We start from the raw sequence: 21,884 nt of genomic DNA, 5'->3' as shown, positions 1-21,884 counted from the left end.
TATCTTGTACACACCCTTGGTTCTTGCATCATTTGTTGCCTCATCATACATAAAAGATTGTCTGTATTTAAATCCGTCTCTTTTGTCCACTTTCGACCGCTTCTGTCCTGAATACTTTGAGGGGGTGGTCTGTGAGAATGTGGGGAGTCTCTGCTGCCATTTAAACGAAAGTGGGAGTAATGATGAGTTTATATGGATGCAAACTAATATTATGTCGGAGTCCACTGCTTGTGTTGTAAGTAAACATGTTGCACAGTGTTTTGCACATGTATATGTTAGAGCTTTCTTTGATATTTCAGTGCAATTATGAAATAAGATCGCACAACTTTCACATGCTTGCAAAATGAATCTACGCGGAGATCAGCAGCTTTAAAATTAGTGCTGTACACAGTGTGTTTGTGCCAGAAGTCAGAAAAGATGCGAAACATTGTGTTCGGTACCTCAGATTAGATAAATGGGCGGAGGGAAGGCAGTCGTGTGTGGCTGTTCAAACACATTATGTGCGTTTACACTTCAAAAGCAATCCGATCGAAAGGGTTTTCGATTACCTCTGAATGTGGTCGAAAGTGGTCGAGCTCAAAACGTTTTGAACACCGTTTACACATGGCATTAACGTCGTCCACTTATGATCCAATCGACGATGTAAATAGATCCCATCATAAAAATATACAAGTTATCATTAAAATTTTTATATTTTTTACCTTTGGCTATTGTTTTAAAAAGGGAAATTCTGACTTTTTCATGTTTAAGTGCTATAATTGGGTCCCCAGTGCTTATCAACCTAGAAAATGTGAAAAGATCAACCCAGTAACTTAGTTTTGGTAAACCATTCTCTGCAAGCATGTAAAAAAGCTCATTGATTTGAATTTGGCTCCCCTTGTGATGTCAGAAGGGGATCTTATTATAATCAGTGTTGGGGAAAGTTACTTTTAAAAGTAATGCATTACAATATTAAGTTACTCCCCAAAAAAGTAACTAATTGCGTTACTTAGTTACTTTTCATGGAAAGTAATACTTATGTTACTTTTGCGTTACTTTTTCTTACTTGGCTGAGGTTTGATCTCTTTCAGGCCTTGCAGGTGTTTTTTATGAAGTTCTGCAGTCAGAAATTGCATATTTCCATCACAAAAATGTAAAGCTCTGGCCTGCCATTTCCGTTTCTGATTCAAACTGGCGTCCGTGCATAGAGTGTGTTATTTTACATCACTACGTTTAGTTTAATTCAGTACATTATTATTTTTTATCAAATTAATTAAAATAAAAAGTAACTTATTACTTTTTTAAAAAAGTAACTCAAATATAAATTTGTACATTTATAAAGTAATGCATTACTTTACTAGTTACTTCATAAAAGTAATATTATTATGTAATGCACGTTACTTGTAATGCTTTACCCCCAACACTGATTAAAATAATATTTCCCTCTTAATCTGCACTCTCCAACCACGGCACTGCCATTTAGTGCAGAGATCAGCTCATTTGCATTTAAACAGACACACATTTAAAAACTGCACATTTTTACACACACCACAACGTGGCAATTTTAACATGCTATAATAAATTATCAATGGTATTTTGAGCTAAAACTTCACATATGTACTCTGGGGACACCAAAGATTTATGACATCTTATAAAAGTCTTGTGAAATGTTCTCTTTTAGAGAGGGATGAGATCCAAAGAAATGGTTTCATTTGAGCAAAGAGTTTCAAGTTTGTTTATTTGAAAGTGTAGCAACACGCTATCGCAGTGAATTGTGGAATGGCAACCATAGATATATGTATACATAGATGCCACATTAGCCCCAATACTCAAGTCGTCCGCTATATTGGACTGATTTAAGGTGGTACATAAACCAGTGGTGACAGGTCTGCGGTGTTCCTGCAGAATTGTAATATCTAAAAAAAAAACACAGATGCAAATTGTTTTTCCCATAGTTTAAATGTGGGAGGATTTTTGTTCAATATTAAGGTAAGAGGTCCTTTTTAAAAAAAGGAAAAATGTTTTTAAAAAAGGCTTCTGTAAACCTCCTTAAAGAAGGTAAAACACTTTTGCAGCTTGACAATTGAACTCTGCCCTACATGCACCGTTTTCATGCTATTTTTCTTTTATCCACTTAGAGGGCTTTGCTGAAAAATAGAAAAATAAAAAGAATATTAATGGACTCTGCCAAAAAAATATCTGAAAAATATTTGATGAATGTTTTATATGAGCCAAGAGTATTTGGACAATATCATTATCTCATTTTTGACCGAGGTGGCGTTTAATGGCTTACTAGTCCTTCCATATTAGAGATTGTGATTTTAAATTTGATTTTGTAATCAAGTGCATTTTATGCAAGAAAAGGAAACTTTATTAGCAGCAGGAGCAAAGAATACTAGATACTATTACCATATAGATTTATAAACTATATTTATAATGTACAAGCTTGGGTTACACTAAAGAAAGAGTACACAGCTCATGACCATAACCCAGTCTAGAAATTTCATTGTTCAATTATTTAAAACAAATGAAAAGGTCAGACCAGCAGGAGAAGCTCATGGAGAGCAGAAGCGTCCATAAAACAGAATGGTGTTGGTGGGATTGTGTCGGATGAAGAACAGGAAGGGATGATCAGCATTGAAGATCTTCAGAGACATAAACCTGCAGGATTTTAGCATCATGCAAACACCAGTAGCTGCTGCTGCTTCTGTTCCCTCTTCATTGACTTCAACAAAAGTTTTATGAATCACCTCAGACACCATCAGATTTTGGGGGGACATTCCTGAAAAATTTGCCTTCCCCATCTCAAAAGCATCCACCATTCCCAGTTTCACCAGTAGATGCTTCATGTCGTAAGTTTCTTCCAGCTTGAATTTAGGCAGAGATATCTGAACATTTTCTACAATCATCTTGTCAGGTTTGGTCCACTCCATGAGCTTCTCATAGGTCAGTGTTTCCTCCAGCTGGATAAGAGAGTTATGTTAATGTCTATCTGATGATGTTAAATAAAGTTTTAAAGACTCTCAATCTCTCCTGACTCACCTGCTGAAGTCCAGTGGTGTCGTCTTCAATCTCATTTGGAAGGATGATCAACATACTCAGATTCTTCCCAACATACGGCAGCTCCAGGATCTGACTGTTCACCTCTGGGATGAAGGTCAGAGGAAACTTGGACTTCTGTTTCATCATCTTCACTGGTTTAGTTTCATTCTGTCAAATATCAATGAGAACACAACAGTTATAACCCCTTGTGTTATAATTCGATTGTTCATGTTGTTGATTAGGTAGAGTATTGCAAAAGTCACATATTAAATCCCTAGGAAAAAAATATCTTCCAAATGCATTGATGTAAATGTTTTAAAATACTAAGAACACAAAAAATTGAATCTCACCTTGTTCACTTTAAACTGTTGATCATCAGTGGCTTGCTTTAGGAATTTTTTTTCCCAGTTCGCCTTTAAGTATATGGCGTTCACCAAAACCAAACTCGTCATTTCATTGACGATCCCCTGTGGCAGCAAATCTTTGATCTTCCCTGTGATACATATTGGCAATAAATTCAGTGCATGGCGTGAACAATACAAAATAAATGTTTGATAAACTTCAGTGCTAAAAGGTGAAAGAATCTATAATAACTTCACAGTGGTTTTAACCTTGTGTGTTTTCCTCCACCCAGTTGTTGATGTTGACGCGTGCAGCTTCTGAGTTTTTTATGAAGTCCACAGACTCCAGTCCAGCCTGGTAGTATTTCTGAGTCTCACTAATGAATTTCTATAACACAGCAAATGAAATGAAGTGAAAGTCACATTAGATTTGAGAATCTTTATTAACACGAGTGAGAGACTGAATAAACTCATCTTACATCAATAAACTGATAGGATTTCTCTCCATACAGACGATTGGCAAGACTCAACATATATGGGACTCCTGGTTTGTTCAACTCGCTCATGAGTTTGTTGTAGCTGGAATGAATGAGATCCTCCTGTTGAACAGAAGATTTCTCTTTACATCGACACTGATAAATATAATTTGACAAATACATCAAACACTGTTATTGTTACTGTAAAGTCATGAGGTTTGGGTCTCATGTATTCATACTGAACCTGATCAGCTGTCTTAGTATCTGGTCCAGATTTGTTAAGACACAGAACCTACAAGAACATTCATAAGAGAATAAATAAAAACAAAAATACACTTTTCTAATGACTCAAACACGTCACTCTCATCAGTCTGTGCATTAAAGTAAAAAATACCCTAAGCTGCAGAAACTGCACAGGCTTTATGTGTCATCACCTGTAAGATCTGATCTTTTGTGTTTTCTTCAGCACCAAGTGACACCATGGCCAGAGCCGAGGAGATGCTGAGAGGAGAGTAGAAGACATTTCCACTTGTGTTTATCTCACTGATCTTCTTAAACACATTGAGAGAGAATTGTGTGTTTGCTGCTGACAAAGACTCCATTTTCACAACCTGAACAAAAGTGAAAAAACATGAATGTGATTGTCATTAACTGTCAGTTATTGCATTGTATGTTTACCACACAAATGTATGGTGGATAGTCCTCAACTCCCCAATAGAAATAATTGGCACATTCTCCCCCAATATTTGATATTTTTAATGCTTGCCTGCTGGGATCCATTATGCACTGCTATTTAGGTTCCCAAGAGTAAGCTAGTGTAAAGAAAAGTTTAATGACTGTACTGTAGCATAAGTTACAGACTTTGCAGAAATCTGTTCCCTTTATGGCCGTCCCAATATTCACACTACGCCCTAAGGTCTTCCTCGATGTGGACACTTGTTGAAAGTGCACTAGTAAGTGCGCAAGGGCCTGAAGCTGTAAAGAGCAGAATTGGGGAAGTTTTGCACACGTCACTATCTATGTCACTTCTGTTGTGATCTGCGGCTGGATTCACAAAAACATTCTTAATAAAAATAAGAAAGTTCTTTAGATAAATTATAAGAAGTTTGTAAGAATGTTTCTAATTGCAATTCTTGAACATTTCTTAAGAAGTTCTCCAATATTTACTTAACCTGGAATGTTAAATGTTTGTCTTCTTAAGACTAAAATGACAAGCATTGAAATGAATTATTCTACCCTGCTCATGAGGTTATCCATCCATTCATCTTTTAACCACATTGTCATCATAAACGCGATATAAACTAAATAAATAAGTGATGTGTTAAGATGTTATTTGCTTTTGCAACAGAGACCAGCTAAGGTATGAAGGCGGTGCAGTGAGTAAATTTCATTCCCTAATCTCCCAAACGGTCCATCATGCTTGTGCTTCAATCTACATGCCCGGTTCTGTCTCCCGCACACATGTCGGATCGATTATAAAGTCAAATGTTAGCTATATTATCACTAATACTTATGTGTTTCATGACTGAAGTAAGCCATTAAACTTTTATTTTTGGAGTATGAAATTCCTCATTAAACTAATCTTTGTGAAGTATATCCGACCATATCGTTTTGTTCCCTCATTGGTTAGCTGTTCGAAAGGTCATGACACTACAAGGATTCTGGGTAATAGCCTATTGCAAAGTGCGGTCTGATGTGCACTTGCGAAAGGGGTGCATTAAGTGCACTTATGATCACCCCTGGAGAACATCATTAGAGGATCGGGACACCCTACGGTCTTGCACCCCTTAGCGAGAATGCGCATTGAGGGGGCACAAGGGCAGAAGTGCGGATATTGGGACAGGGCCTATGTTTCCCTTTAGTGTAGTGTTTCTTCATCATGTTATGTTTATTTTTTATTTAGAAAGATTAAAGATTTGAATGGGTTATACCATAAAAGCAAAAATATGTATTCTATAAAACCATATTTTTTCCATTTTCTATTATTTCTTTTTACCTTATATCTTATATTTTTCATTTTGTCCCTATTGTTTTACTGTTCTATTATGTTTACATACAAATGAATATGCATATGCCTGTTTATATATTATTAACACTTTACATCATGTGTGTGTGTGTGTGTGTGTGCTATATGTATAATATATTATAAATTAATTATAATATAATTATAATGATATAATAATATATAATATAATAGATATGTTTTGTGAATGTCTACACATTGTGAAGTATTTATAATATATAAACAGGCCTACAAACATACTAAACAGTTTGCTCTAAACAGTTTTAGAAATAACAAGTAGGCTACAAAATAAGGACGAATAATAGAAAACAGAAAAATTATGAAATCTTTAATAAGGTATTATATAGAATATATAGTATTGCTTTTATATGTACTTTAGCGATACTGTAAACATAATTGATTTACCAATAAAGAACAATACATATACATTACATACATGCACACATATCAGTAGCCAAGCCTTTTATTCTATCTAAAAATAAACGATTACACTAAGAGAAACATATGGGAAACAGACTTCGACAAAATACCCAAGTAACAAACACATGCATGAAATTAAAGCATTACCTAAAGTAAAATATTCCTGTTCGGAGTCACAGATGTATGAGATGTTTGTCACGCGTGTTATTCTAAATTTAGCCTGACGACTTAACACTTATTTGACTGGAGACGTGCACGTTTCATTTTCATAAAACATAACTGTCTCGATGTTTCATTAAATAATCACTGTGTTACTGTAAAAAAACAGAATGGTTAAATACCTAGAACATCGCATTTTGCCTCAGACTTTGTTTGCACGACAGTGAAATGTTTATAAGCGCCCCGGTGGGAGCGAAGCTCACAAAACAACAACTCCCACAATGCATCTGTAATGCCGCCGGTGACGCTTCGCGCTGCGATTGGGTGCTTAACTTTTTATCGACTCTGCTTTCACTTTACAACATATGTGTTCATTGTTATTTGCTTAATAACATTGTATTATTGGGAAAATATTTCATTCATAAATGTAAATTCTTTAAATTCCTCCCACTCCTTATTATATATAAAAAAATACTTGGTGTTTTTACAAAACCATTGATAAAATGAGAGATCAGAAGCTGCTTGATCTGATTTATTGTAATATTGCCCTTAATTCTTCTTTCCTTTCTTCTCACTCTCTATTTAAGTTCATTTAAGTTATTATTTTAAATGTGTATTTTTATCCTCTCTCTAAATATTTTTATTTATTTATGAATATGCTAGGGCTGTCAAAAGAATAATCGTGATTAATAACATACAAAATAAAAGTTTGTGTTTTGCATAATATATATGTGTGTATATATTATGCATATATAAATACACACAAACATGAATTTAAGAAAATGGTATTTAGGCATATTTTTTATTTAGATTTATAATATAAAATATATATAAATATACATGTAAATGTTTCTTAAATACAAAAATTAACAATTGAGTAGCACACACACACACACACACATATACATACATACATACACTGTAAAAAATTTGCTGTAATTATGCAGCTGGTTGCCAGTAACTTACTGTAGAAGATAAAGACTGAAAATCTTTCATGTTCATTTAACTTTGAACAAACTGTTGCCAGTAAATAACATCAATGTAAAATCTACAGTAAGTTACTGGCAGCTAGTTGCCAGTAATACCCAGTAATACTGTAATTTCTACAGAATTGTTTTACAGTGTATATATATATATATATATATATATATATATATATATATATATATATATATATATATATATATATATATATATATATATATATATATATATATATATATATATATATATAAAATAATTACACACAGTGCACACACATCAATTTTGCAAAAACTTTTATTTTGTATGCGATTAATTTTTTAACAGCCCTAGAATATGCTTTTTGATTATACTGTGTTATGCCTTTAATTTCAATCTTCATGTAGAATGAATACATTTGCCTTTGTTGTATCAAAACTTCTGCATTCAATAAAAAAAAACTTTTTGTTGACTCAAACAATACTTTTTTATAATTGTAACACTTTTTCTCGTGCCCACTATTTACATTATATGGTGGCACATTAATGTTAACATTAATGGAGTTCTTATGTTTTTGACTGTGCGTGTGCTTATTTTAACTGAGAGCACAAATGTTTAAGCAGCCCCGATTACAGTTCTGAAATGTTGTTTTATTGCTATCATTTTTATTTATCACGACTACAAGATCTACATATGAAGTACTTGCCTTACATGTAAAGTATCTGTCAGTCATGTTTAGTTCAATTCTTAATGTTGTTTAAAAGCATGCTCCCTGCTATTCTTTATTATGGTCTGTGACATCACATTATTTAAACAAATGAAAATGCACTTATTTCTGTTATCACAAAAATTCTGCAAGGATATGGAAAAACATTTGGTTATATTCAGTATATAAACACATCATATGCATTTATAAACCTTTCTTATAAACTTAAAGCTTTGATTAGATACGGGATACTGTACGCAGCTCATGACCAGAACCCCAGTCTAGAGCTCTTCAAAAGGTCAAACCAGCAGGAGGAGCTCATGGAGAGCAGAAGCGTCCATAAAACAGAATGGTGTTGGTGGGATTGTGTCGGATGAGGAACAGGAAGGGATGATCAGCATTGAAGATCTGTGGAGGCGTGTAGCTTAGTAGCACCATGCCAACAGCAGTAGCCGCTGCTGCTTCTGTTCCTTCTTCATTGACTTCAACAAAGGATTTATGAATCACCTCAGACACCACCAGATCATTTTTGTGGGACATGCCTGAAAAATTTGCCTTTCCCCTCTCAAAAGCATCCACCATTCCCAGTTTCACCAGCAGATTCTTCATGTCATAAGTTTCTTCTAGCTTGAATTGAGGCAGAGATATCTGAACGTCTAGTAGATCCACGTTGTCAGGTTTGGTCCACTCCATGAGCTTCTCATAGGTCAGTGTTTCCTCCAGCTGGATAAGAGAGTTATGTTAATGTCTATCTGATGATGTTAAATAAAGCTTTAAACACTCTCAATCTCTCCTGTCTCACCTTCTGAAGTCCAGTGGTGTCGTCTTCAATCTCATCTGGAAGGATGATCAACATACTCAGATTCTTCCCAACATACGGCAGCTCCACGATCCTACTGTTCACCTCTGGGACGAAGATCAGAGGAAACTCTGACTCCTGACTCATCATCTTCACTGGTTTAGTTTCATTCTGTCAAACATCAATGAGAACACAAGAGTTATAACCCCTCATATCTCATGACTGTTACCTGCATTAACAATCAGATCAAGATCATTGAATCTCACCTTGTTCACTTTAAACTGTTGTTCAACAGTGGCTTCCGTTTTGAATTTTTTCTCCCAGTTTCCCTTGAAGTAGATGGCGTTCACCAAAACCAAACGAGTCATATCATTGACGATCCCCTGTGCCAGCAAGTCTTTGATCTTCCCTGAGATACAAATAGATATTAGATTTTTTACCATGTGGCACTTCCAAGTCTCAAAAAGGATTCACAGTTGTTTAAACCTTGTGTGTTTTCCTCCACCCAGTTGTTGATGTTGACGCGTGCAGCTTCTGAGTTTTTTATGAAGTCCACAGACTCCAGTCCAGCCTGGTAGTATTTCTGTGTCTCACTAATGAATTTCTATAACACAGCAAATGAAATGAAGTGAAAGTCACATTAGATCTGAGAATCTTTATTAACACGAGTGAGAGACTGAATAAACTCATCTTACATCAATAAACTGATAGGATTTCTCGCCATACAGACGATTGGCAAGACTCAACATATATGGGACTCCTGGTTTGTTCAACTCGCTCATGAGTTTGTTGTAGCTGGAATGAATTTGGTCGTCCTGCAAAACAAAAGATTTCTCTTTACATCGACACTAATAAATATAATTTGACAAATACATCAAACACTGTTATTGTTATTATAAAGTCATGAGGTTTGTGTCTCATGTATTCATACTGAACCTGATCAGCTGTCTTAGCTTTCTTGCTCTGGTGAGGAACTGCTGGTCCACATTTGTTAAGACACAGAACCTACAACAACATAGATTTTGAGATTTTGTATTTTGACCACAAAAAACTTTACAATTTTAATAACCTAAAATCTATTTAAATAAATGTGTACAACTGTAAATTGAATATGCATTCATAAATGTTATTCTGTTCATGTAATGAATAAAAAAGTGAAGATTCAGCCCGTGGATCATAATGAAGGCCTTGATATTATACCCCTGTTTTTTTATAAAATAAAAAAACAAACTGTAGGTTGGTGGATTAGTTTCAGCAACCTGCACATAGACCTCTCATATTTCATTAACACTGCTAATTTTGGGATTTCTGTAACTGTGCAACTGTACTGATGTTAAACCATAACAAGCCAAAATAACCAACCTTTAACTGTGCCCTGCCCTTCCAGTGAATCAATTTAAAATCATGTCTCAACACGCACTAAACAGTTTGGCATTGACAAGAGAGATGGCATTTTCAATAGAATTATTGAACTTGATTATTTGTTAATTTAATTTTATTAAATATTAATTGTGAAAATGTTGTACCTATTTCAAAACAATAGGCTATATCCACACAACAAGCATATATTATACATTATTACATCATATATATATATATATATATATATATATATATATATATATATATATATATATATATATATATATATATATATACAGTACTGTGCAAAAGTCTTAGATCAGAATAGATAGAATACATCCAGAAAATACAGGTAATGTGTAAGTAGTATTAAAAACAGTATAAAAACGAAAACTGATGCGTCAAGTTTTTTGGGGGAAACTTCCCTTCCACTGAAACAAAAGCAGGAACCTGCGGGATCTCTTAAACCTAAATCAAATTAAATCAACTTAATTTTTAAAGAAATTTGTCTTTTTACTGCCAAGAGAGGTCACACTAAGCACAGAAAACATTTAGTCCCTTTTTACATATTTCCTGTATTTTCTGTTTGTATCTTAATAAAATAGATTGAAAAATAAATATGGATGGACATTATATGGAATATTATATGAAATATGGACATTAAAACTTCTAAAACAACAAGTCTGGTGGTGGCCTAAGACTTTTGCACAGTACTGTATAAATCTCCACACTTTCAGATGAATTACGGCTTCTTCTGGCAGAGCTGCTGCAGAGAAAACATCTTGGCTTGCATCTTTGCTAAGAGACTATGTTTTTGTCGAAACACTCCTGCTTGTTTGTAGGCAAATATTTATTTCTTGTGACATATATAAACATTTGAGGAACCCAAATCTGCATTACTCACAACACTTCCGTATATGAAAGATCAAAACCCAAAGATGCAGAAACTGGAATCTATATATCTATATGTGTCATCACCTGTAAGATCTGATCTTTTGTGTTTCCTTTAGCACCAAGAGACACCATGGCCAGAGCCAAGGAGATGCTGAGAGGAGAGTAGAAGACATTTCCACTAGTGTTTATCTCACTGATCTTCTTAAAGACATTGAGAGAGAATTGGGTGTTTGCTGCAGACAAAGACTCCATTTTCACAACCTAAACAAAGTGAAAGTGAAAGAGAGATTAAGTAAGTATATTTAGTTAGAGTATAGGCCAACATCACATTGTATAAAGTATCAAACAGATGAATAAAATAAACATCATTACCTGTTCCTCTGCAAAGACGATATGCCTACTATGTCAAAGATGAACGAGTTCTTGTCACGAGTGTTTGTAGGTTGCCACGCCCTATATTCAGCATGAACATCAAAAACAAAACATTCTTCTTAGGATGTGACTGCAACACTTAACATTTTAATAAAACTGTGTGCATTCTTCATTAACTTGAACTGTATATACAGTTGTGTTACAATAAAAGCTGTGTACACTTACGTTATGATAATATTTTAAAACGTCGCATTTGTATGTAAATAAATGCTGCGTAGGACCATGAAAACATGTTTATGCACTTTTATGCGCGACAGTGCGATTGAAGCTCATGGCCGTTTCTCAAACGGAAGTCTGCATCCTTCGGAGGTCGCATTTGTAGGCTGCATACGTCATAGAAAACGGTCTTTTTTTCAAAATATTTACAATTATAAAGTTTATTCTTAGTTAATCTTAAAATTGTTGCAAAATGTCTGACTTGCGAATGTAATGCTCAGTTAACTAAAATATATATATTTAAAATGTTTTATTTATATACCTTTTTTATTTATATATAATATAGAATATATAAAAATATAAATAAATATATATACACATGTTAATGTTTTTTAAATACATACATGAATGTGTGTTTATTTATATATACATAATAATTACAGACAGCACAAACTCATATGTTATGCAAAAATTACTTTTATTTTGTATGAGATTAATCTAGATTAATCTATAGCCCAGGCTTTTTTTTAATTCTCTATACGTTTAATGTGGTTTGGGAGATATGATGTAGTTTTTTTCTATTTACCCCACATTTATGAAAAAAATCTAATTCAAAAAATTCTAATCTAAGTTAAATATAGGTTGTTTCTGGATATTAATCTAAGTGCAAAGGAGTTTTGAAATCTGTTGGTTAGAAAAAAAAACTTGTTTTAACCATAGCATATATACCCAGCAGAGGGCCATAGAGAGCCATTCATTTTTTGGATGTGACCCACTGCTCCTATCACAACTTTTGTGAAACATTTTGTAAATTCTTATATGGATGGCCGAGGTATACTTTGGGCTTTTCTGCATGTGTGGGCGTGCCTAGGTCTCACCCATGTCTTTTGAATATGTGGCTGATTTTCTTTGCCATGTTGCATTTGTGCTCAAATCCCAGGCCTTATACAGTGGGGAAAATAAGTATTTGACACATCAGCATTTTTATCAGTAAGGGTGGGCTATTGACACAAAATTTCCACCAGATGTAGCCATCAAGCCAAAAACTGAATTCATACAAAGAAATTAGAACATTTAAGTATACAAGTTGAGTCATAATAAATAAAATGAAATGACACAGGGAATAAGTATTGAACACACTTTATTTAATACTTTGTAGAAAAGCCTTTGTTGGTGATTACAGCTTCTAGACGCCTCTTGTATGGAGAGACCAGCCGTCTGCATTGCTCAGGAGTGATTCTGGCCCATTCCTCCACACAAATGATCTTTAAATCTTGAAGATTCCTTGGGTGTCTTTTATGAACATTGATCTTCAGTTCTCTCACTGGGCCATTCAAGCAACTTGATTTTCTTTCTTTAAAACCATTTCATTGTTTCCTTGGCCTTGTGTTTGGGATTATTGTCTTGCTCAAATGTCCACCCTCTTTTCATTTTCAGCTTTCTGGTAGATGGCAGCAGATTTTTATCCAGAATTTCCCGGTGCATTTCTCCATTCATCCTGTCTTCAATAATATAAAGTCTGCCAGTACCCCTTGCTGAAAAGCAGCCCCAAACCATGATGCTTCCACCCCCAAACTTAACTGTTGGTATGGTGTTGTTGGAGTGGTGGGCAGTGCCATTTCTTCTCCAAACATGGTGTGTAGAATAACTGCCAAAAAGTTCAATTTTGCTTTCATCTGACCATACACCATCTGACTCACAGAAACTTTCAGCATTCTTGAAATGGACCTATACCCATTCCCATCAAAATGCTTTTCAACGATAAGATTACGAAGATTTTGAGAGAGTTCTTTGCTTTTACCCATCATGAAGTCTTTCCTGTGTGCCTCCTGGGTAATGAAAAGCCTCTATAGGCCATCAATTAGGACTCAAGCAGCTGATATCAATTGATACTGATAGGGGGCAGGGTTTCTCTCTCAATACTGACAGATTTTAGGTGATCTCCTGGGTTTCTATGCCATTTTGCACCTTGTTCTCTTCATATGTTCTATACTTATTCCCTGTGTCATTTCACTTTATTTATTATGACTCAACTTGTATACTTAAATGTTCTGATTTCTTTGTATGAATTCAATATTTGGCTTGATGGCTACATCTGGTGGAAATTTTGTGTCAATAACCCACTTAGAAATCCCCTGATAAAAATACTGATGTGTCAAATACTTATTTTCCCCGCTGTATTTCGATGTGGATTTTTTTAAAACGGTATTTATTTTAAAAAACTGCTTCTATGTTTCCTATAGCACCAAGTGACACCATGGTCAGAGCCGAGGAGATACTGAGAGGAGAGTAGAAGACATTTCCACTAGTGTTTATCTAGTATTCTTAAACACGTCGAGATACAATTCTTAAATGTTTTATTGCTATACAGTTTTATTTACAACAATTACAAAATCTACATAGAGTATGAAGTACTTGCGTAACGTAAAGTATCTGTCACAGACATGTTTAGTTCAATTCTTAAAGTTGTTTAATAGCATTTGTAATGAAGTGCATTTTATGCAAGCATAGGGAAACAAACATTTGGTTATATTCAGTATATAAACACAACATTTCCATTTATAAACTGTTCTTATACACCGAAACCTTTTATTAGATATGAGATACAGTAGACAGCTCATGACCATAACCCCAGTCTAGAGCTCTTCAGAAGGTCAAACCAGCAGGAGGAGCTCATGGTGAGCACAAGCGTCCATAAAAAATAATGGTGTTGGTGGTATTGTGTCGGATGAAGAACAGGAAGGGATGATCAGCATTGAAGATCTTTGGAGGGGTATAGTATCTACTACAGGTCGTCATGACAAGACCAGTTACCGCTGCTGCTTCTGTTCCCTCTTCATTGACTTCAACAAAGGATTTATGAATCACCCCAGACACCACCAGATCATTTTTGGAGGACATGCCTGAAAAATTTGCCTTCCCCATGTCAAAAGCATCCACCATTCCCAGTCTCACCAGTAGATTCTTCATGTCATAAGTTTGTTCCAGCTTGAATCTAGGCAGAGATATCTCTACTTTTGCAAAAGTCATGTTTTCAGGTTTGGTCCACTCCATGAGCTTCTCATAGGTCAGTGTTTTCTCCAGCTGGATAAGAGAGTTATGTTAATGTCCACTTAGTGGATAATTTCACCCCTTAAAACTCCACTTTGAGCATCAAAACAGCATAAAAGTATTTTTCATGTGATACTAATTACTTTATTGTTGTTTATGATAAAAGAGATGCTCGCGTTTGCCAGATACTCGCAATCTCATGCGTACTCGGAGTTTACTTTTAAGGGTGTGTCTTGCATCTCTTTTATCATAAACGGTTTTGACGCGTGTGCAGCAGGCACTTATTTTGACAAAACACGTGATGCACATGGTCCACATGATGCAACAAACACATATTTTGAAAACACGAGCAACACATGACACTCCAAACACATATTCTGAATTGGCGCCCTCGGAAGACCAGTCAAGAGCCGCCACTTTTATAAACCTGTATATATTTCTTAATTCTGATATACACAAAGGAAGATATTTTGAGGAATGTTTAACCAAACCGATCAAAAGCCCAACTGTAGGAAAAAAAATACTATAGAAGTCAATGGTGCTTCTGATCGGTAACTCTTTCTATGGATTTTCAGTTTGTGCTAAACATGATAATTCATGTTATTTTACCCAATCTTTCCTGTCTCACCTTCTGAAGTCCAGTGGTGTCGTCTTCAATCTCATTTGGAAGGATGATCAACATACTCAGATTCCTCCCGATATACGGCAGCTCCAGGATCTGACTGTTCACCTCTGCGATGAAGGTCAGAGAAAAGTGTGCCGTCTGATTCATCATCTTCACTGGTTTAGTTTCATTCTGCCAAACATCAATAAAAACATAATACATTAACCCTTTATGTCAAAATACTGAAGTTTTTACACAAGAGGATCATTGAATCTCACCTTGTTCACTTTAAACTGTTGATCAACAGTGTCTTTCTTTTGGAATATTGTGTCCCAGGTCCCTTTGAAGTAGATGGCGTTCACCAAAACCAAACGTGTTGAATCATTGAGGAACCCCACAGCCACCAAATCCTTGATCTTTCCTGTGATACAAATAGATATAAAATAACCAACTTGGGAACTTTATATAGCACAAATCAAGACAAACTTTAAAGTACTTCACTGCAAGGAAGCATCAAAGAGACATTAATGTTGTGAGCATATGTTAACTTTAAAATTTAAAAAAGATTCACAGTGGTTTTAACCTTGTGTGTTTTCCTCCACCCAGTTGTTGATGTTGATGCGTGCAGCTTCTGAGTTTTTTATGAAGTCCACAGACTCCAGTCCAGCCTGGTAGTATTTCTGTGACTCACTAATGAATTTCTATAACACAGCATCAAATGAAATGAAGTGAAAGTCACATTAGATCTGAGAATCTTTATTAACACGAGTGAGAGACTGAATAAACTCATCTTACATCAATAAACTGATAGGATTTCTCTCCATACAGACGATTGGCAAGACTCAACATATATGGGACTCCTGGTTCGTTCAACTCGCTCATGAGTTTGTTGTAGCTGGAATGAATGAGATCCTCCTGTTGAACAGAAGATTTCTCTTTACATTAACACTAATAAATATAATTTGACAAATACATCAAACACTGTTATTGTTACTGTAAAGTCATGAGGTTTGGGTCTCATTTATTCATACTGAACCTGATCAGCTGTCTTAGTATCTGGTCCAGATTTTTTAAGACACAGAACCTACAACAACATAGATGAAAGAATTGATAAAAAATACAACTTTCACTATTCTAATAACCTAAAATCTATGGTGAATACACTTTTGAAATAAATTTGTAAAACTGTGAATTAAATATGCATTATATGGACCCTAAATGAACCAAGTGGAAAGGATTTGAGGAAGCAGCAGGGTGTAGCTAAAATGCGGAATGGAGTTTAATTTATTAGGGCATTCCTCTTTAGTCGAATGGGTTTGGCTGATGGGCGCTTTGACAAGTGAACAAACATATGTGCTAAAATAGAGAAAAAGTAAGTGGGTCCAATATCATTGGTCTTGTCCCATCCACATGTAATGGTTCTGACGTCCATGTCTTATCCATTAAAGGTTACGTTTTTCGTGATCCCATTTTTCAAACTTTAGTTGGTGTGTAATGTTGCTATAGACGGTTTCATCGGAAGCACGTGCACTGACGCGATACACGTCTGGATCCGAACTTTACTTCCAGTTTTGTTTTTTGTAATGGTCTGACTATTGCTAAACTGATCTCTTGAACAAATGCCTCGTCGAAAATAACAAATGTTTTGGTTTCCTAGGTAATCTATGTGTTTTGTTTTTGCTTGTTATATAAAAAAAGTGCATTTAAAGAGCGGAGTTAACCGGAAGTTACGTGCGGACCACGACAGCTGCTTGTTTATGTTGTTACTGCTGAAACCGTCTATAATAGCATAAATAATACCTGTAAAATGATAAAGCTCAAAGTTCACTGCCAGGCGATATATTTTCTTTAAAAGAATTCACCTTTCAAAGCCTATACAGCGAACGGCCGGTTTGGACTACAGTCCTTTACTTTCTGCTTTAATGATGTCAGTATAAGAGTTTTTGACTAAACTCCGCCCTCATTAATACGTCAGTCGCCATTTAAGCTCAAACGGCTCTGGCCATTTTTAGGACAGTGAAAACAGCGCTATAGAGATAAGTAAATTAAATAAAAAATACTGTGTTTTTTTTAAATACAAACCATGAACACGTTATATTGTGCACCATAAACACAATTAAGGCTTTGAAAACATAACTTGTTGAAAAACATGAACTTTAACACTGTTATTTCTTTAACTTTTGTAGATGGCATTAAATATAATTATAGTTGAATTTGGGCTCATTTGATTATTTGTTCATAGTTATATGGTTTTGGGTTTAATATTTCAAATGCTTTTGCTGAAAAAATAAAACAAGCATATCCACATGCTCAGTTGAATGTTGTTAAAGGGGTGGTTCAATGGTATTTCAAGCATTCTGACTACTTAACACAGTTATAGAGATGTTTCCTCATGCTAAACGTAGGCAAAATGTCAAAAAAGCAGTTGGGCGTGTTACAGAGTATTTCTGTGCTGAATGCACTTCGCCAGGGTTAGGACAAGTTTCGGAAGGTTTTTTTGGTAACACTTTATTTTACGACCCGCAAAGTACCGCGTAATTAAACCGAATTTACAGCGTACCTATTTGTAACAACAGGGTACCTCTACAGTACGTACTTGTTAGTATAAGGGAATAATATTTTAAGTTTGGGGTAATAAGGGGGTAAGAATATGAAGAATTATAAATTATTTATACTCTAAGTATTTTATAACAACAGGGTACATATTGTAATATTACGTGGTATGTATGACTTAAGCTGGGCGTACACGGTGCGAATTCTGACGGTCGGAACGTCGTGAGGTCTCGCACACGACACGAGTGAGTTTATACGAAAATAATTCGGACGCAGTCACACACGACAAGATTTTACTGTACGACTTGACGAATTCTGACGTAAGCATTTTCACACCTGTGAGGATGAAGTAGGCTACCTTTCGTTGTGGCAGAATGTACAAAAAATAAAACAAAAAGAATAGGGTAAAGATATTGGCTTAGTATATAAAACAGCCTGGAATTTCTGTTCTTTTGTATTTCTATTTATGCATTCCGAAATTGCAATATAGGTCTAGTTCTGTGGCGGTGAAGGAATTTCTCTGGCAGTGATTGTTCGTGCTGGCACATATGCGGTTTTACCGTCTTAATATATCATGTTTGTAGTGCCAAGTAAATATCTATATTGCTATTATTAATGTTACATATATTGTTGCTTTTTTATAATTATGACCGTTCAAAAAACACATTCAGTGGGCCTATTTATTTATTTGTAAATGCAGAATGAGGAGCAATGAGGTAAAACGCAAGCTAACGTTTCACGCCTTTCCCTTTATAATTAAATTATTAAGACAACACATCTATAGCCAAATATTAATTTGTAAAACGAAAATAATTTAATTTAATATAAAGCACATTGTCTAGGCTTGTTATGTGCAAATGTTCGGTCAATGCGGTGTCTTGAAGTAAAAGTGAGACCGCAGCATTTATGCTCCTGTAACTGCACAAAATAAATGCCATACAGAAGGCATTGCTTATTAATATAGTGCATTTTCACAGTAGGCCTATGTAAATTAATACATAGCAATACAAATATAGTATGAAAACAAATTAATCATTATTTAAATAAAGTTTCAGAGATAGCCTACATTTTTAGTCATTTAAATGTTCTCATCATTTCAAAACAAGCTAAGGCTACCATATAACTTACACTGGGCTATATCATTTGTTCCTTTGGTCGAAAATATGTAAAAGAATATATATGTGGGTAAAAATACCGAACAAGCTCAGTTGTTAAAGCAGAAGCTCCATAATAAGATGGGAAACATCGTCTCCGCATATGATCATCATGTTTATGTACTCTCTCTCAATAAATGCATATCTTAGCCTATTAAACATGGACATTCCGTTGCTTTTTTCTGTCGCGACAGCCCTTTTAATATCCAATCATTTATGAAACTACAGCAACTTTGGCACAGCTTGGATTACACAAAAATTGCGACATTCTTTGTACATCCTGTACTATTTAAACCAGTGGTCTCTGCACGGAGTCTAATAATTTTTAAATGTATTTATTACATAATTTAGTTGGCTTATTTTATGTTTACATTGTAAATAATGATAAAACATATTAACAAGTAAAGAAAAATCAACAAGTAAAACAAAAAAGTTTTAATATCAGCCTCGTTTAATGCATTGTGGTAGCACTTATCAGAACAGCGGTATAGCCTAAAACAACAACACTCTCTCCTGTTTCCTTAAAGGCGGGCGTACACGGTGCGATTTTTGCTGTCGTAGGGGCTCGCATGCGATTTTTTTTCCTCGGGAGCAAATCGTTCATGCTCGTATGGTCGCGGCTCGCACCGTGTGAGATGAATTACGAGCCGAGCCGAGCAGGTTACGAGCACCTTACGACCTCCCGATAATTTTTAAACATGTCAAAAAAGTTCGGGAGCTGTCGGTATAAATTCGTAGTGTTGGTGCGGGTGTACGAGACGATCTGGCAAAGCACTTGAAGTTGACCAATCAGAATGTACAATACGCAGAAGAAGAAAGACAAATGTAGCACTGCTACCTCAAATATTGATGACTGCGTCCGAATTATTTTCGTATAAACTCACTCGTGTCGTGTGCGAGAGCTCACGACGTTCCGACCGTCAGAATTCGCACCGTGTACGCCCAGCTTTAGTCAAGTCTATGGGGAAATTATGTTTTATTTTTTTTATTGTGAATTTTTCATATTGACTACTGAATGTTGTATACAGTCAATGTCTACGAGCCACATCGGCAAATAAATATAACAGCATATCACTTTTATTTTAGTAGCCTATATTACTTGCTTTTAATAACAAAACTCCAGCTGATTTAATGTGGTTATCTTTTTTTAAGGTAAGTACAATAAAAATAGCAACTTATTCCCTATTTACCAGGAAACTCCTACATTTGCGGACATATTTGAAGTGGTGCTTTGCAATTTATTAACTGTAAAGTATTTTAGCCAAATATAATTTATGCAATGGCAAACCAGAATGAAACAACAGCAGATATCAGCTCCCGCTAAAGCAAAAGACGACTACATGCGTAGGCTACTGCGCAGGTGTAGAGCGCGCGGCCGTCTGCAGGAGGTTTGCTGGAACGCGATCCTGAGGTGAAATTTCTTTAAGAGGTTTTAAAAACGTTCTACACTGTGGAGTACGGCTGCGAGTGATGTTAGCAGGATCCGCATGCTGGATAAGGTGACTGGTTTTGTTAATACATGACTCACGCATTTCAAACAATGTTTTTTCAAGAAAGTTGCCAGCTAACGGGTTAGCTAGCACATAAGTTAGTTATTATCGTAACTGGCTCAGAAAACTCTGTTTCTGTCAAGGCACAGTGAAGAAACATTTACTGAAGGCTTTCATTTATGTTTTTTATATGTAATGCAGAACAGCATTTGTGAGACGACATCAACTCATCATCCGAGTGGACAAGAACACCAACAGAGGAAGCCAAGCCGCAAAAACAATGAAAAATTGTCATGACTTTTAATTTTAAATAAAAGTTATGTGATAATAAACATTAAGTGTTGGCTTAATTATAGTGTTTTAAAGATGTTTTGAAATAAGTTGTTTTAAAATAAAAATAACAATATTCTGTATGTTTATGGTATTTACCCTATAACATTTATAACAAGAGGTGAACAAAGCACCACTTTAGTTTACAGCCCGCAAATATGTGAGTTACCTGGTACATACACAGAACAATCGGGGAATAAGCCCCACTTTAATTTACAGCCCGCAAATATAAGAGTTACTTCGTAACTCATGTATACATATACAGATCATAGAGGTACAAGTTGCTATTATTTTTATTGTGTGTTATATTTTATTTGCCGACGTGGCTTGTAGACATCAACTGTAGGCTATACAAAATACTTCATCAGGTAAGTAGCAAATATGAAAAAAAAAAAACATATTACACATAGACCATATTACCCATAGACGTAAGTCATACATACCACATAATATTACAATAGTTACCCTGTAGTTATGAAATAGTTAGAGAATAATTTTCCATATATTCTTACCCCCTTATTACCCCAAACTTAAAATATTGTTCCCTTATAACTACTAGTATGTACTGTAGAGGTACTCTGTTGTTACAAATAGGTATGCTGTAAATTCGGTTTAATTACGCGGTACTTTGCGGGTCGTAAAATAAAGTGTTACCGTTTTTTTCAATTACGGGTCCAGCTGACGTTTCAGGGTTTTCTATACGTATCACTTCTTTATATGGGCACTTCCCCCAGAAAACCCCTCCCACCGGTCAATCAGCGGGAGACGCTAGAACTTGCAAACATCTTTTCACGCGACACAGCTATGTTAAATTTCAAAACTCAACAATGAATGAAGAAGTGTGTTTTTGGATGTAAGGAGAAGAAAGTCAGCCTTATGGAAACAATGGATATAGTTTATTATCTGGGGTAGTTTTGCGTGTGTGTTTGATGCGCTGGATTTTCCCAACCGGG

General features: G+C 35.2%; 3 protein-coding genes across 8 annotated transcripts in view; all 3 read right to left on the bottom strand.

Annotated features, from left to right (window-relative positions):
• Window positions 1–1,709: 1,709 nt before the first annotated feature.
• Window positions 1,710–7,311, bottom strand: LOC135789238 (leukocyte elastase inhibitor-like). 3 transcript variants are annotated; one of them, XM_065298993.2, is made up of 8 exons: window positions 6,623–7,311; window positions 4,273–4,449; window positions 4,083–4,130; window positions 3,842–3,964; window positions 3,633–3,750; window positions 3,372–3,514; window positions 3,022–3,189; window positions 1,710–2,942 (listed from the first exon to the last, which is right to left on the bottom strand). In XM_065298993.2, the coding sequence occupies exons 2-8, from the start codon at window positions 4,438–4,440 to the stop codon at window positions 2,535–2,537; spliced, it is 1,176 nt and encodes a 391-aa protein (XP_065155065.1). In that variant the 5' UTR covers window positions 4,441–4,449; window positions 6,623–7,311; the 3' UTR covers window positions 1,710–2,534. The 3 variants fall into 3 exon arrangements, with proteins under 3 accessions (XP_065155065.1, XP_065155064.1, XP_065155068.1); XM_065298992.2 differs by having other exon boundaries at window positions 6,429–7,310; XM_065298996.1 differs by having other exon boundaries at window positions 3,842–3,961; window positions 6,429–7,306.
• A 391-nt stretch (window positions 7,312–7,702) lies between these two features.
• LOC135717761 (leukocyte elastase inhibitor-like) overlaps window positions 7,703–21,884 on the bottom strand; it is a 14,887-nt gene continuing 705 nt past the window's right edge. The window contains exons 1-9 of one of the 3 annotated variants that reach the window (XM_065239940.2): window positions 11,759–11,776; window positions 11,534–11,614; window positions 11,246–11,422; window positions 9,842–9,910; window positions 9,601–9,720; window positions 9,392–9,509; window positions 9,172–9,314; window positions 8,909–9,076; window positions 7,703–8,829 (exon numbers count right to left, since the gene is read on the bottom strand). In XM_065239940.2, the coding sequence (XP_065096012.2) occupies window positions 8,425–8,829; window positions 8,909–9,076; window positions 9,172–9,314; window positions 9,392–9,509; window positions 9,601–9,720; window positions 9,842–9,910; window positions 11,246–11,413 (1,191 nt within the window). In that variant the 5' untranslated portion in view covers window positions 11,414–11,422; window positions 11,534–11,614; window positions 11,759–11,776 and the 3' untranslated portion in view covers window positions 7,703–8,424. Of the gene's footprint in view, window positions 8,830–8,908; window positions 9,077–9,171; window positions 9,315–9,391; window positions 9,510–9,600; window positions 9,721–9,841; window positions 9,911–11,245; window positions 11,423–11,533; window positions 11,632–11,758; window positions 11,777–21,884 lie in introns of those variants that run through there. The other 2 variants (XM_073811526.1, XM_073811527.1) reach the window with 2 other exon arrangements.
• The window catches only part of LOC135789235 (leukocyte elastase inhibitor-like), a 21,141-nt gene continuing 13,420 nt past the window's right edge, over window positions 14,164–21,884 (bottom strand). For both annotated transcript variants that reach the window (XM_065298987.1, XM_065298986.2), the window contains exons 2-7: window positions 16,441–16,488; window positions 16,200–16,319; window positions 15,988–16,105; window positions 15,683–15,825; window positions 15,429–15,596; window positions 14,164–14,833 (exon numbers count right to left, since the gene is read on the bottom strand). In XM_065298987.1, the coding sequence (XP_065155059.1) occupies window positions 14,423–14,833; window positions 15,429–15,596; window positions 15,683–15,825; window positions 15,988–16,105; window positions 16,200–16,286 (927 nt within the window). In that variant the 5' untranslated portion in view covers window positions 16,287–16,319; window positions 16,441–16,488 and the 3' untranslated portion in view covers window positions 14,164–14,422. The remainder of the gene's footprint in view (window positions 14,834–15,428; window positions 15,597–15,682; window positions 15,826–15,987; window positions 16,106–16,199; window positions 16,320–16,440; window positions 16,489–21,884) is intronic.

Source organism: Paramisgurnus dabryanus, chromosome 13 (genome assembly GCF_030506205.2).
Source record: "Paramisgurnus dabryanus chromosome 13, PD_genome_1.1, whole genome shotgun sequence".
NCBI classification, from domain to species: Eukaryota; Metazoa; Chordata; class Actinopteri; order Cypriniformes; family Cobitidae; genus Paramisgurnus; species Paramisgurnus dabryanus.
Note: the sequence above shows the minus strand (reverse complement) of the source record. Positions and strands in the feature narration are given on the sequence as shown.